This window comes from Sebastes umbrosus, chromosome 20, assembly GCF_015220745.1.
Source record: "Sebastes umbrosus isolate fSebUmb1 chromosome 20, fSebUmb1.pri, whole genome shotgun sequence".
Classification (NCBI taxonomy): Eukaryota; Metazoa; Chordata; class Actinopteri; order Perciformes; family Sebastidae; genus Sebastes; species Sebastes umbrosus.
In genome coordinates, this window is record NC_051288.1 from 20,154,563 (window position 1) to 20,171,388 (window position 16,826).

Consider the following 16,826-nt stretch of genomic DNA (forward strand, 5'->3'; position numbering starts at 1 on the left):
ATCCCCATGTCTGTATTCTATCTGAGCATAAAGGCTTACATGGATGACTTTCATATGCTGTCCACTGCCACAGCAGGATCCTTCCTAATGCATTTACCCTCGCTGATCCACGCTGAACTGGTGAAATTTCCATAACCTTAAACCAGCCCCTTACTCAGTATGGTGGTGATCAGACACTTCCAGTAATCTTCTCTGAGAAGGAGGAATGTGTGAGTGAAGCGTAGACGGACTGAGAGGGGAAACTGCTGACATCAAAGTGAAGCAAAATTAGGCCACAAAATATAGAGCAGGTTATATACTGCGGCCTAATAAAAACTTACATCACGCATTAATGAAAAGGAATTATACTGCAGAATTTAACAAGCAGAGTGGTACACGTAAAGGCACCAGACACACTAATGCACTCCGAGATAGTTTTGTCCAGATTTATAGAACGAGGATGGCAGATTAGACAGAGAACATTTGTTTATAGGACATTTTTATTATGCAAATTATGCACCAAAATTCATGGCAATCCATCCAGTAGTTATTGATATATTTCAATAAAAGCAAAATATATCAGTTGACAGCACTAAAGGAAAAATCTGGGAATCACCAAAGTTCCCTCTGGGAACACTAAATGTTTCATGACAACCCATAAAACAATTTTTGAGATTATTAAAAACATGAGATCACAAAAACATTTCAATTTATTTATTTATTTAGTGGTTTCCTTAATTGTTTATTTTTGTTTCTTAATTATTTTTTCTTTATTTTCATGTTTATTTATTTTTTGTCATGTTTAATTCTTATTTTTTTTCATATTTATTTTTTTAGATTTTCTTGTTTATTTGTTATTTTTTTATGTTTAATTCTTATTTTTCATGTTCATTTCTTCTTTTTTGTTGTTTATTTCTTATTTTTTCTTGATTATTTCTTATTTTTCTCTTTCTCTCCATCTTTGTTTCCATCCCTTCTTCCAGCTATTCTTTAATCCTTCCTTCCCTTATTTGTTTCTCTATTTTCTTGCTTCCTTCGGTACTTTCTTTTTTCTTTCCTTTCCTCCGTCAACTGATCCCCAGTGACAACAGTGAATGTTAATTTTTGCCTTGTATTTGAGTATTTTTTTCCTCTGTGGTGTTGCGACTTTCTCTGAAGGATTTCAGTCTTTCAGGGTTTTTGAGGCCAAGCAGCTACTAAACTATGATTAATGGCGGAGGTGCTTCAGTAACCGGCAACAGTCTTATCTCTTCGACACACACAGCTTGGCCATCCTGGAACATTATCTACGCAGTGCAACCCTCAAGCCCAACACACATACACACTCACAGATCTGCTGCATAGCGACCAAGACAGAAACACACACTAAAGTACAGTCACACACACACACACACACACACACACACACAAGGTCCAATTTGGAGGAAGATAAGAAGAAGAGCAGAAGAGGGCAGCAGTGAGAGAGTCTGAGAAACAGGAAATCAATCAGACAGAAATGTACTGAACTAAAACAGAAATCTATACTCAAACAATAAATAATAGAGAACACACTCAGAGATTGGACCCAAAAACAACCCTCACTGGTATCCAAACCTCAAAAAGCCTCAGACTTCACAGACAAAAAAAAATGTGTCTGTCCCTTTAAGAAACATGACACAGGAAGAAACTGAAAGTTCTTTCCTGGGAAACTACCAGGATCTCCGTCGACATTATTTCTCCTTTACAGACCAACACCAACAGAGGTAAGTAGTCTTTGCTGAGCCAAACTTTCATTACACATAAGAAGTTAAATCTATGTTGTGTGTAATTTGTAGTTTCATCCCACTAGCTGCCATTTGAGCCTTGTTGTTGAGAAATACTGCTTTCTGAAGCACAATAAATGTGTTGTTGTAGTGGGAGAAATGATCTAAACACAAGGCCCATTTAGTAATCTTTCATATCACATGGTCTTCATCAGCAGATTGAGTTGGCCCGGTCGACATGGAAATGTATGTTTTTGCTCTGAATGCACTTTAAGAACTTCCTCGTCCATGTTGGCTAAAAAGTAGATTTTTCACCTTGGAAACAGCAGTTGACAAAACGAAACTCATCACAAAGTTCATTTATTAGCTTTTCTGGAGCTTTCGCATCGTCTTCATGGATATTATTACATGATATTGTGGTGATTTTTTCAACTGCTGTTTGTAAAGTAAAAAATGAACTTTGAACTTCAGCTGTTAAGCCGACGTGGACAAAAAGTCTATAAAGACACAGTGAAATAAAATACATTTTCCAAGTTCTTTAGTAAGTATTCTCTAGGTATATAGCAAATATTATGCCTAAATTTCCTTCGGGATCAATACAATATCTATCTATCTATATATATATAGGTAAAAATTTATAATAATTATTGAGGATTTTAAAATCCTTCAATTAAATTTTTCTGTTACAATATCATGATGTTTTGATGAGAGGGTCTCTGTTTTGTTTGTATCTCGTGCACACACACAAGGACACACACATGATGTTGATGTGGTTTCAGACTATTTCACTGATCGACGGTGGTGGTAACATCTAACTATAAAGTAAAGAATCTCTTTCTGTCCCTCCCTCTGTGTGTTACTCACATATGTCAAGAACCATTCATCCGATTGACTTCACACTTGGAGGGTGTACTGCCGACACGACACGCATACAGCGATCTGTACAGCAGTGGGGGTGGAACTTCATGGCTTTGCAGACTGAGACTAGCATGTCGTCCAGAGCAAGCAGACCGCGGTTACGTGCTCCGAACGACCACGACAACTGCAAACAGCAATACCGGGAGCCAAGCAATCGTTCCAAACAGCCGCGGCTCATTGACCGCCGTTCACCTTACAACCAAACATCCTGGAGTCACCACGAGTGGAAAGCCAACTGAAAGTAAAATCTAACCAGAGACCAGTGTGTGTTTTTCCCCCGTGAGTAAGACTATTTCCCCGGTGACACTGATAATAAACTATTATTACATTGCAACACTACAACCGCCAGCAAAATACCTCCGCTAATTAAATCCATGCTCTACATTAAAACCGCAGTGGTTATGTCAAAGTAAGCGACTAATATGCCTATTTACAGAAATTACCAGATTGACAGATGGTTCATCCAATAAGTGCCTGCCCTTTTCCAAACAGTTTCCAATGACGGCTTCTCAAATGGTTCTGTGTAACAAACCATCTGGCGGGTCAGGTTAATTTGTTTCAGCAATAAATGCATTTCAGAAAAACACCAAACATAAAGAGACCCCGTGTTTGTTTAGAGGTAAACTCCACAGGGTACTGGAAAAAAATTTAAATTTGAACATCTTCAATTCCATGACAACTGGGCAAACTCCACACCTTAATATAACCGTTTGGTTGTTTGTTTTCAGAAATGGCCTCCAGCAACAGTTTCTTATCCGAGGAGCAGCTTGTTTGTCCCATCTGCCTGGAAGTGTTCACTCGGCCAGTTTCCACTCCATGTGGACACAACTTCTGCATGTCCTGCATCACGTCCTACTGGGACGACATACCAGTCAGCCTGTGCCCGGTCTGTAAGGAGACTTTTGAAAGGAGACCGGACCTTAAGGTCAACACTTTCATCTCAGGGCTTGTATCGCAGTTCATGTCGCTTCAAGTGACAGACGATCACATCTGGAGCCTGGCCCAACAGCAGGCTCGTGGTGGTGGAGCGGTGCTGTGTGATATCTGTACGGACACCCAGCAAGAGGCTGTCAAATCCTGTCTGGAGTGTCTGACTTCTTACTGCGACGTCCATCTAGAGCCTCATCACAGAGCTGCCGGCCTGAAGAGACACACACTGGTTGAGCCCATGGCGAGCCTGGAGGACAGGATCTGCAAGGAGCACTCTAGACTACTGACGTCATTCTGCAAAAACGACGAGGTTTTGCTGTGTGACGTCTGCGCCGGTTCGCGCCACATGAACCATGACGTCGTTCCTGTGCAGCGAGCGTACAAAGAGATGAAGGCTCTGCTGGGGGACGCTGAGGCCAAAGTGCAGCAGATGATCCAAGAAAGGCTGCAGAAGGTCCGAACCGTGAAGGAGTCAGTAGAACAAAGCAAGACAGAAACCAAAGATGTGATAGCAAACAGCGTGCAGGACTTGGCGGCGCTGGTCTCTGAGATCCAGAAGAGCCAGGCGGAGCTTGTGAAGGTGAACGAGGAGAAACAAAAAGCAGCAGAAGAACAAGCAGGTGGGTTTATTAGCGGTATGGAGCGAGAGATCACCGAGCTGCAGAAGACAACGATGAAGATGAGGGAGCTGAAACAGACTGAAGACCCATTTTGTTTCCTCAAGAGCTCTCCAAACCCATCCATCCTCCCACACACGATGGACTTGTCCACATTCAGCTTTAACAGACAAGTGGAGATACACCACATACGGAAATCATTAAGCACACAAGTCTCTCAACTGCGAATGTTGCTGAATAAAATGAGCACAGAAATACAAAAAGTCTCTGACGGCACAGATGTGTCAAATGATGCTACGCTGAGTTATATGCAGCAGTATGAAGTGGACGTTTTGCTCGATCCTGATACAGCTCATCCTCTGCTCGCTATATCTAATGACAGGAAACAGGTGAGATACGGGATGGGTTCAGGTTTGTGGGTAAACCAGAACCCGAATATGTTTACAGAACATCTCGCAGTTCTGGGACAGAGAGGCTTCTCGTCATGCAAGTTTTACTTCGAGGTGTTTGTGGGTGGAAAGATTGAATGGTGTCTGGGCGTGGCCACGGCGTCGGTCCAGAGGAACGGGGTGCTTGCTCAGGTTCCTCTCTGTGGACTCTGGGCCATCTGCTTCCTACAGGATAAGTTTGAAGCCTTCAGTTCTCCAAACGTGCCGGTACACTTGGGGAAAGTGGAGCGGGTCGGCGTGTTTGTGGATTGTAACGAAGGGAAAATTTCTTTCTATGACGTACAGACCGCAACACTCATTTACTCGTTTACTGACTGCTTCTTTATTGAAGAACTGCATCCCTACTTTAATCCGTGTGATAATGAATATGGACCAAACTTTGAGCCGATGATAATTGTTCCTGTCAGTCGTACGGAGTAATTTGTGGGTTATTTAAAATGCAACGGATGTGTTTGATTGCAAAAAGCATGGTAAAGCAGCTTTTTATAATCATAAAATATGTAACGCATTTAAGGAGATGAACCATCTTCTTTTGCCGATTTCCGTCTCTATTGTGTTTCAGTGTGCCTTAGATCCAATCTGTGACTTTACATAGGAAAACACTATGTGTACACATCAGTAGCTTGATTAATTATTTAATTTTGAGAAAATATCAAGTGGAGGGAAAAAAAACAGAAGAGTAAATTAAAAAGAGAGAATTAAATAACTAATGAATCAGTTGCCGATGTAAATGCAGAAAGGACAAACTGGTAGAGGGGAAAGACAAGTGCGTTTTGTTCATGTTTGGTGTTTCAGGAAATACTTTGTAATGGTTGTTTATAAAAGAGGAAGTAAAAGCTTAGAGCACATCGATCTAGTTCCACCATTACAGACTATTCTATGCCCTGAGGGCTCAGGGCACTATGAAATGTGTTTGAGTGCACTCTGGTTGACTTTTTATTACACTAATGAAAACATAGTTATGAATGTTATATTCCATTTCTGCCAGTAGATCCCCCTAAATCCTACACACTGGTCCTTTAAAAGGTCAATCAACCAGATGTACTTGCTTAAATAACAGACTTAAAAGGTAGTAAAAATGCCATGTTTCTTTCTATATGAGTGGACATGTGAGTTGTTATGTTGATTTTGATTTTATGATATCACAAAATGTATGACTTGTCACTGCAATTAAAATATTTTTAAAGCTGTATATGATCTGTAATGGTTATAAAAACGTATTGCCAGCTTGATGAATTGTAATAAAGTAAAAAAGCATTACGTAACCGACTTTATTTTTATTTATTTTTTTAATTTGTATTATTTTTTTATTTTGTTGGGCAAAAATGTACTGATGTAAAACAACCCTTACTGGTATCCAAACCTCAAAAAGCCTCTGACTTCACAGACAACTAAAATGCATTTGTCCCTTTAAGAATCATGACACAGAAAGAAACTGAAAGTGAAGTTATTTCCTGGGAAACAAACAAGATCTGCGTCGTCATTATTTCTCCTTTACAGACCAACACCAACAGACGTAAGTAATCTTTGCTGAGCCAAACTTTCATTATAACACATAAGAAGTGAAATCTATGTTGTGTGTAGATGTAGTTTCATCCCACTAGCTGCTATTTGAGCCTTCTGAGCACTTTCATATTACATGATCTGCAGCAGATTGAGTTTGCCAAGTTGACATGGAAATGTCTGTTTTTGCTCTGAATGCACTTTAAGGAATTCTCATCCATGTTGGCTAAAAAGTTGAGATTCAAAGTTGATTCTCCACCTTGGAAACAGCAGTTGACCAAAAACAAAACTCAACACAAGCTCCATTTATTAGCTTTTCTGGAGCTTTCACGTCGTCTTCATGGATATCGTTGCACAATATTGTGGTGATTTTTTTCAACTGCTGTTTTTAAAGTCAAGAATGAACTTTGAACTTCAGCTTTTAAGCCGACGTGGACAAAAAGTCAATAAAGACAGTGAAATAAAAAATACACTTTCCTGTGTCTGTTTAGTAAATGCTAAATATAGGTTTTAAAAATATAATTCATGAGTAATTTTATATCAAAATCCTTCTCTTTTATTTTTCTGTTACAATATTTTTGAGGAAACGAATGCAGACTAGTAAACCTGTAAAGCAGGTTTCATATTTTTCCCAAAAAGTTGGCTGTGAGGAAGGAAATGCATTTAGGGTTGCAACTAATGATTACTTTCTTAATTAATTATTAATCATTTGGTCCATAGAATATCAGAAAATTGTGAAAAAAAACTAAAGCCGAAGCTTTTCAGTTTTGACCTTCAGTCCAAAACCCAAAGATATTCAGTTTGTCAGATATTCATAAAAGAGAAAGTGGAGACAGTTAAGTTTTGATATTTTTGCAAAAAGCAAAGTAATGTACTGCTGTGTGGACGCCACGTTAGTTCTGATCAGAAAGTCACACAATAACACAAACAAACTAACCGATCGAGGCAGCGGTAGACCAGAAACTCCCGTGTTATGTGAGGTAAAATTACTGTTTTTGGGAATGGAGTCTGGTGGCTTTGAAGACAGTGATATAATGGCTTCAGTTCCCCGTCAAAAAGGGCTGTCGGATGGCAAGGTAAAGCAGTGAAAATATTCTTAATACAGTGTACACTTGCACGTTCACAGACACTTTACCTCGCCCTCAAAAAGCCCTTTCCAATGGGGAACTGAAGCCGTTATATCGCTCTCTTCAAAGCCACCAGACTACTTTCACAAAAACATAATTTTACCTCACAGGAGTATACATACAACCTCACTTCAAAAAATCCGAACTAACCCTTTCAGTTATTTCCAAACACAAGCACAGCTAACTTTGACTCAGTTAGTGCTAACGTTCACATTATTCATAACCATTGATTAGCTTACTGTGGTAACCTATGTCACTGCTGAGTGGGCGTATTCATTTGAAAAAAGTAAACCGAAAAGAAAGCCTAACCATTTAAAGTGCTCCGGAAAAAAATATAAATTTGAACATCTTCAGTTCTTTGACAACTGGGCAAACTCCATCATGTGATATGATCAAAAGCTCCACAACAGCTATTAAATAGACCTTGTAATAAGATTATGTTTTGCTGTTTCAAAGTTCAATAATGAACTTGTTTGATTTCAGAAATGGCCTCCAGCAACAGTCTCTTATCCGAGGAGCAGCTACGTTGTCCCATCTGCTTGGATGTGTCGACTCGGCCAGTTTCCACTCCATGTGGACACAACTTCTGCATGTCCTGCATCACGTCCTACTGGGACAACATACCAGTCAGCCTGTGCCCGTTCTGTAAGGAGACTTTTGAAAGGAGACCGGACCTCAAGGTCAACACTTTCATCTCACAGCTTGCGTCGCAGTTCATGTCGCTTCAAGTGACAGACGATCACATCCGAAGCCTGGCCCAACAGCAGGCTCGCTGTGGTGGAGCGGTGCTGTGTGATATCTGTACGGACACCCAGCAAGACGCTGTCAAATCCTGTCTGGAGTGTCTGACTTCTTACTGCGACGTCCATCTAGAGCCTCATCACAGAGTTGCCGGCCTGAAGAGACACACACTGGTTGAGCCCTTGGCAAGCCTGGAGGACAGGATCTGCAAGGAGCACTTCAGACTACTGACGTTGTTCTGTAAAAACGATGAGGTTTTGCTGTGTGACGTCTGCACCGGTTTGCGCCACGTGAACCATGACGTCATTCCTGTGCAGCGAGCGTACAAAGAGAGGAAGGCTCTACTGGGGGTCGCTGAGGCCAAATTACAGCAGATGATACAGGAAAGGCTGCAGAAGATCCGAGCCATAGAACAAAGCAAGACAGAAACCAAAGATGAGATAGCAAACAGCGTGCAGGACTTTGCGGCGCTTGTGAAGGTGATCGAGGAGAAACAAAAAGCAGCAGAAGAACAAGCAGATGGGTTTATTAGCGGTATGGAGCGAGAGATCACCGAGCTGCAGAAGACAACGATGAAGCTGAGGGAGCTGAAACAGACTGAAGACCCACTTTGTTTCCTCCAGAGCTCCCCAAACCCATCCATCCTCCCACACACAATGGACTTGTCCACATTCAGCTTTAACAGACAAGTGGAGATACACCACATATTGAAATCATTAAGCACACAAGTCTCTCAACTGCAAATGTTGCTAAATAAAATGAGCACAGAAATCCAAAAAGTCTCTGATGGCACAGATGTGTCAAATGATGCGACGCTGAGATATATGCAGCAGTATGAAGTGGACGTTGTGCTCGATCCTGATACAGCTAACCCTTGGCTCATTATATCTAACGACAGGAAACAGGTGAGATACAGCAAGGTTTCAGGTTTGAGGAGGAACCAGAACCCGAACATGTTCACTGTAATGTATGCAGTTCTGGGACAGAGAGGCTTCTCGTCATGCAAGTTTTACTTCGAGGTGTTCGTGGGTGGAAAGACTGAATGGTGTCTGGGCGTGGTCGCGGCATCAGTCCCGAGGAAGGAGGTCCCTCTCTGTGGACGCTGGACCATCCGGTTCGTAAAGGACAAGTTTGAAACTTTCAGTTCTCCAAACGTGCCAGTACACTTGGGGAAAGTTGAACGGGTCGGTGTGTTTGTGGATTATGAAGCAGGGCAAATTTCCTTCTATGACGTACAGACCGCAACAATCATTTACTCGTTTACTGAGTGCGTCTTTACTGAAGATCTGTATCCGTACTTTAGTCCTTGTGATGATGAACACGGTTCAAACTTGGGTCCAATGATAATTGTTCCTGTCAGTGTGGATTCAGAGTGAATGGAAGTTCCAGAGACTCACTGATTTGTGGTAGCCACTAAAATGCAACTGATGTGTTTCATTGCAAAGAAGATTTTTGTCAAAAAGACAGAAGAGTAAATATAAAATAATGAATGAATCCGGTGCAGGAGATGTAAATGCATAAAAGGAGAAATTGGTAGAGAAATTACAACAATGCAACGTGTGCAGATTATCACTATTTAATTAAGTGAGGTGGTGGTGTTTATGTTTGGTGTGGTTGCAGAACATAGTGATTATTTTAAAGAGGAAAAAATATGATTCATCTATGGGTAGGGTGTTTTATAACAGATCTATTTCCAGAGCTCTCTGGTTGATGGTTAAGCATCAAAAGTCTTACAATACATTATCAAAATACACTAACATGTATCTTGACCCCGCACACCTGTGTAAAGGTGAACCCAAAATAAAGAAATACATATTTGGCAACTAGCGGTTATATTGGCAAAGAAATATCATTAAATGCTTGAAATAGGAAGAGCACAAATCTACAGCACATAGCACAAAGACATTGGTCCATTTCCAATGTCCACTATTACAGACTATAACCTGAGGGCTCAGGGCTCTAGTATAAAATGTGTTAAAGGGCTCTCTGGTTGACTTTTTGAGCCCTTTATGCAGACTTTCTGTAAGTCTGCAACACTGCAGATTTTGATCAGGGGAATAACCCACAATGCAAAGGTTAAAATGGCAAAAACAGTGTAATTCCCCTTTGGGCTGTGTAAATAATAGAATTTCAATTACAATTCGTTTCCGACAATTATGAAAACAAGATAAATTGACATTAAACAATAATTGTGCAGCATTCTGTTTCGCAATGACGCCCTCGCTGTAGTGATGTAGCTTATAACGGATCTTTCTCACAAAAGATGGTAGGAAAAGCACGGGTGTAAATACTGAAATTCAAGATGTCTGAATTCCATTTAGCTGCTTCAGTTTCAGGGTTATTGTATTGTACATGCTGGCTCACTGTCATGACTTACTGGGACACTTACCGGGCATGTGATTTTGTATGCTGATTTCTTTTTTTTTAGGATTACACAAAATGTATGTCTCGTCAATGTAGTTAAAAATATGTTTAAAGCTGTATATGATGGTAATAAAACTTTAATAGCCAGCTTGATTAAATTTTAATAAAGTAAAAAAGCATTACGTAACTAAACCAGCCAACATGTCATTTCTCTCTTCAGGGAAAGAAGGACATCTTAAAATGTCTCTTTCTGTTTTGATTTTATCATCTCTGCACCTTTAAATCCCCCTCTCTTCACTACTTTTTAATTTTTCACCTCCTCCCTCATCATGTATGCCTCATTCATGCTCTTTTATGCATCTCAACACCCGCAGCGTTCAGACATACACACACACAACACTCGCGGCTAACACCCTCCTCATTGCCACGACAACGGTACTCTGCCCATCGCCATGGGAACACTCAGTCTTCCTGCTACCCATAATCCGTTTCCCAGCCACAATGAGTATTTGACACGGTTCACACTCGGAGGCTTGCTGTATGGGGGGTGGGTGATGTGTGGAAACGGCATCTTCTACACAAAACATACACATTATAATAAATATGGGAGAATTGCCTGTTTTTTTCTCTGTTTAACCTGATACAATTCTGTGCAACAAAGGAGAGCTGGAGGCAAACGTTGCAACAGAGAATCATCTTGTGCAACATTTGCTGAATTCCTGTACTTGTTATCCAGGTGCTAACCTTTTTTCAGAGAGCCTTGAGGTGGTTTCCACGTGATCTACCTGGTTTAGCGAGTAAGGTGAGAGATGTGTTTGTAATTGCATGTGATTTTCTGTCAGTGTGTGTACGGCTGTAAAAGCACAGATATTTCTGCGATGGAAATGAGCCTGAGAAGGAGTTCCCCGCCCCACCCCCCAACATGGCCTCCACTCCTCTCGCGGATATTGGGGAAAGAAGAGAAATGAGGTAAATTAAATGCAGAGGGGTACAGGCCGGAGGGAAGAGGAGAGGTAAGACCGAGTGTGGGAGCAGGGCTGAGGTGGGTGGATAAAGACTGAGGAGAAGAGGCGTCAACAAAGGGGTTTCATGAGTGTCTGAGTCAGAAATGTGGGTTAAACTGGAGGGAAAAACACAGACAGAGCAGAAGGGAAGAGATGGTGTAGGAGGAGAGGCCAGATGGAGGGATGCTTGATTTATAGCTAAGAGTACAGACAGGATGAGAGTGCTGTGTTTGGAGTATCACCTCCCACTCACCTGAGTTCTGCACCTCGTTTAAGTAACTGTCCTCAGCCACCACCTGCAGACAGGAAGAAAAAAGACCCGAATTTCAGTTTATAATCTCAAATTTCTGCCCATTATTACGGATACAAGAGCAGACTAACAACAAGACAGACTGCCACAGTTATGAGGTTTTGCTTTCTGTTCTTTTTGTCTATTAATTAGCAGAATATCTCAGAGACTTTAGTGGAAAAATTGGGGATTGGACCCCTGGAACATGAAGTATATAGGTAGAGAAATAAGTCTCAATATTAGTGACAAATGCATTCATGCTGCACAAATAATAAACAAGCTTTGTGTATGTTATGTATGATTGATGATTTGTGAATGATTTATGGTGCCACATCACAACAAATAGAAGCCAACTAGATTGAGTAAATGTTATCTATAGGGCTGTCAATCGATTAAAATATTTAATCACGATAAATCGCATGATTTCCTCAACAAAAAGCCAATGGGATTTTTATGATACTTACAAGTTTTGTTCAGCAGATAATCTTCACAAATGAACACCACTTTTATGATATTTGATGTGTAAATGCAACGCCAGGAGTAAAGCTAACGTTAGGTTATAAACGAACTACACAACGGTCGAATGAGCATGAGTATACACAACGAGGCTGTAACGGTGGACGAGTCGGCGTGATGACGTTTAGTAGTCTCATTTAGCCACTTAGTAACCGCCTTTTTTAAGACACAAAGGATTCAAAATTCATGAGTGGGATATTGACGGACATATTTTATATTGTAAAACAAAACGTTAAAATCTCTTAAGCTTGTGTTAACCACAGACATCTAACTAAAAACCCATTGACCTCGAGACAAAAGGAACCGGAAGTGCAGAAATGCTAACTCATTTCCGAGGTATAGGACTCATTCCTGCACCTCTCTTTTGTGTAACTGCAACCAAATTTAGATTCACAAATTTGATGGTTCTCTACATGGAGGCGATGAATTTAAATGGCCACTTAAAGGAGGAATCTGACTCATGCTTGTACAAACAGTACAGTACAAATTTCATAACATTTTCTATTAGAGGATTCTGCTTCAGCCTTGGCGAAGGGGTTTCTGCTTATTCTTGAATATGAAATACTATCAGGTCAAAGCCAGAAATCAGAGAACAAAGAAAAGGCTGCTAACTGATTGAACAATTTACTCGCATTTGTGGATGACTTTATTCATTAACGGCAGGGATTTTTAGTGAAAGGAAAAAAATATAACAAGTATAAGTCACCCAGGTGTGAGGTGAGAGCGTGGCGTACAGCGTAAACACACACTGTAATAGTACTAGACAGTTTTAGATATCTGACAGAAGAGTGTCTGTTTCATTTTCTGAAATCAGGTCACACCTCTACACAGCAGGGCACCTTGCAGAAGAGGAGACACACACACATACACGGTGCTGCAGCTGTGAGGGCAGTGAAATACGACACATTTCACCTTCACGCAGGTGAGTTCTGCTCTCTGGTTGTCTCTCTCTGACAAGCGACACACACACACACAGACACATATATGAAACACCTCCCAGAAGTCTCCACTTAGTTTAATGATATTAGAGCAGGAACAGGTGACCTGTGGTAGTGAACATGAGTGCTGATATCTCCTTTCATATCAATCACACGGCTCGATTACAGCGGTAATCAGTTAGGACGCTCTCACAGCTGCGTCCAGTGCTTGGCCATGCAAACACACAACAGAGCAGGGACTGTGCAGATAGACAGGAAGAAATACAGAAGCAAGGGTCCGTTTCTGCTCTGGGTGAAAAGACATTACTGCAGGATGGAAAAGTGATGTTTATGGTCCAAGCTTTTAGACCTTAATGATACAAACTGTTTTAAAGGATAACGTTGGTATTTTTCAACCTATTTTCTCATGTTTTTGTGTCTAAGTGACTAATGGGGACAACAATTTTTTGAAACTGGTCCAGTATTGAGGGAGAAAGCTGCAGCCGCCAGTCACTATACAAGCCGCAATGTAATCATTTGGGGCAACCTGGCACCGTCAGTTTACATCCACTAAAAGTTCTTGTTTTTGCCACTGACAGGCTCAGATTGTTATTATAAATGTCTGACAACATTATGGAAAGAACCCTACAGAGAAATAAAACGTTTTTCTTCACCTTTCACTTGATTTGGTCTGTTTGTTACTGTCTCGCTCTCAGAAGTCTTGTTCTGATATCTCTTTGTCAAATTTAGCTTAATATTCAGCCATGACATGAAAAATCTATTTCAATTTAGAGAACACTAAGCTACACTTTCTGTACTCCAACACAACAAACTCTGTCCCGTGGTACTCTTTCCACTCTCACTCACATTTCCACCATTGTCTTTTCCGGCAACAAGTCACATGACACAATGACAAACAGAAAGGGCCCTGACACACCAAACTGACGGCCTAGTTTTTGCGGCGTGTCCCGTACCATCGGCTCTAGTCTGCCCGTGTTGGAGACAAATACAGACTTCTGCCGCCTGCTGGTGTAGAGAGTTATTTCATCTCACACAGGTGCAGAACACACGTGGTAGTTGGCTGTCGACTGTACCCTAAAATTCGGAATTCAGAGCACATCTATTGCCTCCACACAGCTCTCAACATGGAGACAGCTGAGCCGGCGGCTAGCAGCTAACAGTGCAAACAACGACAACAGTCCTGACAGCTAACCGTGTCAACCTGAGGGGGAACCAGAGGGTGGGCTCTATGGAGCCGTGGGTCAGGACGGTGTCAATCAGCAGTAACCGCCGTCTGAGCGCAGCGCAGAGCGGGGCACCACGGAGAGACTCTCATGCACTAAAATACATGCACGGCCGGCCATGAAGGCTAAACAAAGCACCCAGAAGCTTGTATTACAACAGTGGGACAGCAACTTCATTCTCTGCTCAGGTAGACATTACTCCTCTATATCTTTAGATAGCAAATAGTTGTTTGATGCTCTGAATGTCATATTTAGCTTCTTCCATGAAGTACTTACTTTAAACCAAACCATCATCTTTTCCTAGATGTAACCAAGCCATGTTTGTGCCTAAACCTATCCAAACCTAAACCATAGTGTTTTGGATTTATTTTTAATAGTGATTTGTAATGGTTTGTGAAGGACATGGTCAAACAACTTATTTTGTACTTTAATTTGGAGGACTGGTTGGTTTATACTTACAGTATTTATGCCCGTTTCTTTAGATTTTTTTTTCTTTGCACAGGGTGCACTGGCCATGAGTGGGACCCCAGGACACCCTGATGGTAGATCCCACCATGTTGGGAACTTCATTTTACACACGGAGCTATGTTAAGACTTTTGATCCAAGAAAATGAAGTGTTTGTTTGAGGTTTTGTAGTGATGTTATGTAGCCTCCTTCTGCATTCAGATTTCTCCTGGTGAAAAGATTTGTCTAATGAAGTTGAAATGAAAAAGCTGAAACTCATCTGCAGTGTGCTATTTGTGCTACATGCACGGCTGCTTCCAGTGTTAGTGGGTCTAATTAAATCCCGCACATACTCTCCACTAATGACTTCTACGCAGGCAACACAGCTCATATGCTGCACATTAGCACAACACACACTTACTGTATTAAAAAAAAAAAAAAAAAAGAACAAAAGAGAACCAAAGAAAATGAATGAATTCAATTATCAATTGATTGATTTTGCATTAATTGATTGTTTTGCAACGTGAATAAGACACTTTTAACCAATCTTGCTGAACCTGACTTCCAGCTGAGACTCTGGGTGCTCTGACCTGATGACACCTGCACCTGCTGCACTAGTTTTGGGCTTCAACATGTCTTGAGCTGACTGATGTACTGTGACAAGCTCCAACAGCCCATGTAGGGTTCATTCCCACCACACCGCGGGGGCAGAGGAGCCACCGACGGGTTCCTCTCATGATATCCCGCCGAGGGGGGCTGGAGGAGGGAGGAAGAGGAGGAGGAGGGTGATGGTGATGGAGGGGTTGTGATTGAAACCATGCATGACTGTGCGTGCGTGCGCGCGTGCGCGTGAGCCCGCTTAATTGTACAATGCGCTCTGATTGCGCCATTAATTGGCCAAAAAAAGGACTAGATTAGAGGTGTTTTTTTTTAGTGCTCTTTTTTAACGCACCGACCTGCACCTGCTTTGTTGGAAAATACATGCATGAAAAAAAAACACACACACGAGTCAGCCTTTAAATATTAGCTGCATTGCATTGAATTCTGTTGATCAATCTTATTAACCAATCTAATTATCGACCTGTAATTAAGGTGTAAAAATGCAGCTCAGGTCATTAAAAGCGTGACCGTCACGGGACATGGCTCAAGAAAAAAGATGAGAAAAAAAAAAAAAAATCAGGCCACATTGCAAAATCAACCCCATCATCATCATCATCATCATCATCATGATCAGACAGGAGTACATACCTCCGCCAACAACGGCAGCCAGAGACAGGCGGATCCGATCAAGCACATCATTTCCCGGCTGGTTAGAGCCATCCTTCCCGCCCGGTGTGTCCGTGTCATAGCTCCTCCACTCCCATCTCTGTGTCCAACCTGTCCGAGAGGTGACCCGTTATATCCTCCGCTGGTACCCGAGCTGCTGGAAGAATGAAAACGTGGTGTGTGATGATGGTGATGATGTATAGGTGGGAGGTTTTACGCGCAGAGGACAGGGTGCGGCACTATAAACGCTTCACACACAGACAGAGAGAGAGAGAGAGAGAGAGAGAGACACACACACACAGATCCAATCCTGGGTGAAATAGTGTTGAGCTCTGCAAAAAAAACCTGATGCCACCTCCCTCCTCCTCCCTCCTTCAGCTGATGAATGAATGTGACTAAATTCACCTGCACACACAAACATGCACTCTGATGTATGAAAATGAAATCAGTATTCAATAATCCAGTCTGTTTCTTGGACAAATTAAAACACCACTTTGATGCTCCACATGTTACTCACATGGTGATGATAAACAGGTTTTTTTTCCCCAGATATTAAGAGGCTGCATCTTTTTCCAGTTGAATACATAAACTATGTTCTCTCAGACAAATACAACTGGTAGTATTTTGCTCATTCATGCTCATGCAATTACAGAACAGCAGTTCAAGAGACCACAGGAAATCAGCATTGATATAATTTAGCCAAAAACATACAACACTGTGTGATAGAAAATGTGATAAAGCACAAACAACAAACAGTACAGCAGTGCAATATTTT

General features: G+C 41.4%; 3 protein-coding genes across 6 annotated transcripts in view; 2 read left to right on the forward strand and 1 right to left on the reverse strand.

The window, feature by feature from the left end:
* LOC119479280 (neurotrypsin-like) overlaps window positions 1–16,826 on the reverse strand; it is a 41,954-nt gene that overhangs the window by 16,185 nt on the left and 8,943 nt on the right. For 2 of the 4 annotated variants that reach the window (XM_037754684.1, XM_037754682.1), the window contains 2 exons: window positions 16,034–16,208; window positions 11,628–11,670 (listed from right to left, as the gene is read on the reverse strand). In XM_037754684.1, coding sequence (XP_037610612.1) covers window positions 11,628–11,670; window positions 16,034–16,132 — 142 coding nt within the window. In that variant the 5' untranslated portion in view covers window positions 16,133–16,208. The remainder of the gene's footprint in view (window positions 1–11,627; window positions 11,671–16,033; window positions 16,209–16,826) is intronic. The other 2 variants (XM_037754683.1, XM_037754685.1) reach the window with 2 other exon arrangements.
* On the forward strand, window positions 1,615–5,328 carry LOC119479281 (E3 ubiquitin-protein ligase TRIM39-like). Its single transcript, XM_037754686.1, is given in 3 exon segments — window positions 1,615–1,656; window positions 1,658–1,721; window positions 3,368–5,328. Coding segments are annotated over 3 exon segments (1,779 nt in total). The 5' UTR covers window positions 1,615–1,629; the 3' UTR covers window positions 5,056–5,328.
* On the forward strand, window positions 6,045–10,562 carry LOC119479282 (E3 ubiquitin-protein ligase TRIM21-like). Its single transcript, XM_037754687.1, has 2 exons — window positions 6,045–6,151; window positions 7,749–10,562. Exons 1-2 carry the CDS (start codon window positions 6,055–6,057, stop codon window positions 9,380–9,382), a joined length of 1,731 nt encoding a protein of 576 aa, XP_037610615.1. The 5' UTR covers window positions 6,045–6,054; the 3' UTR covers window positions 9,383–10,562.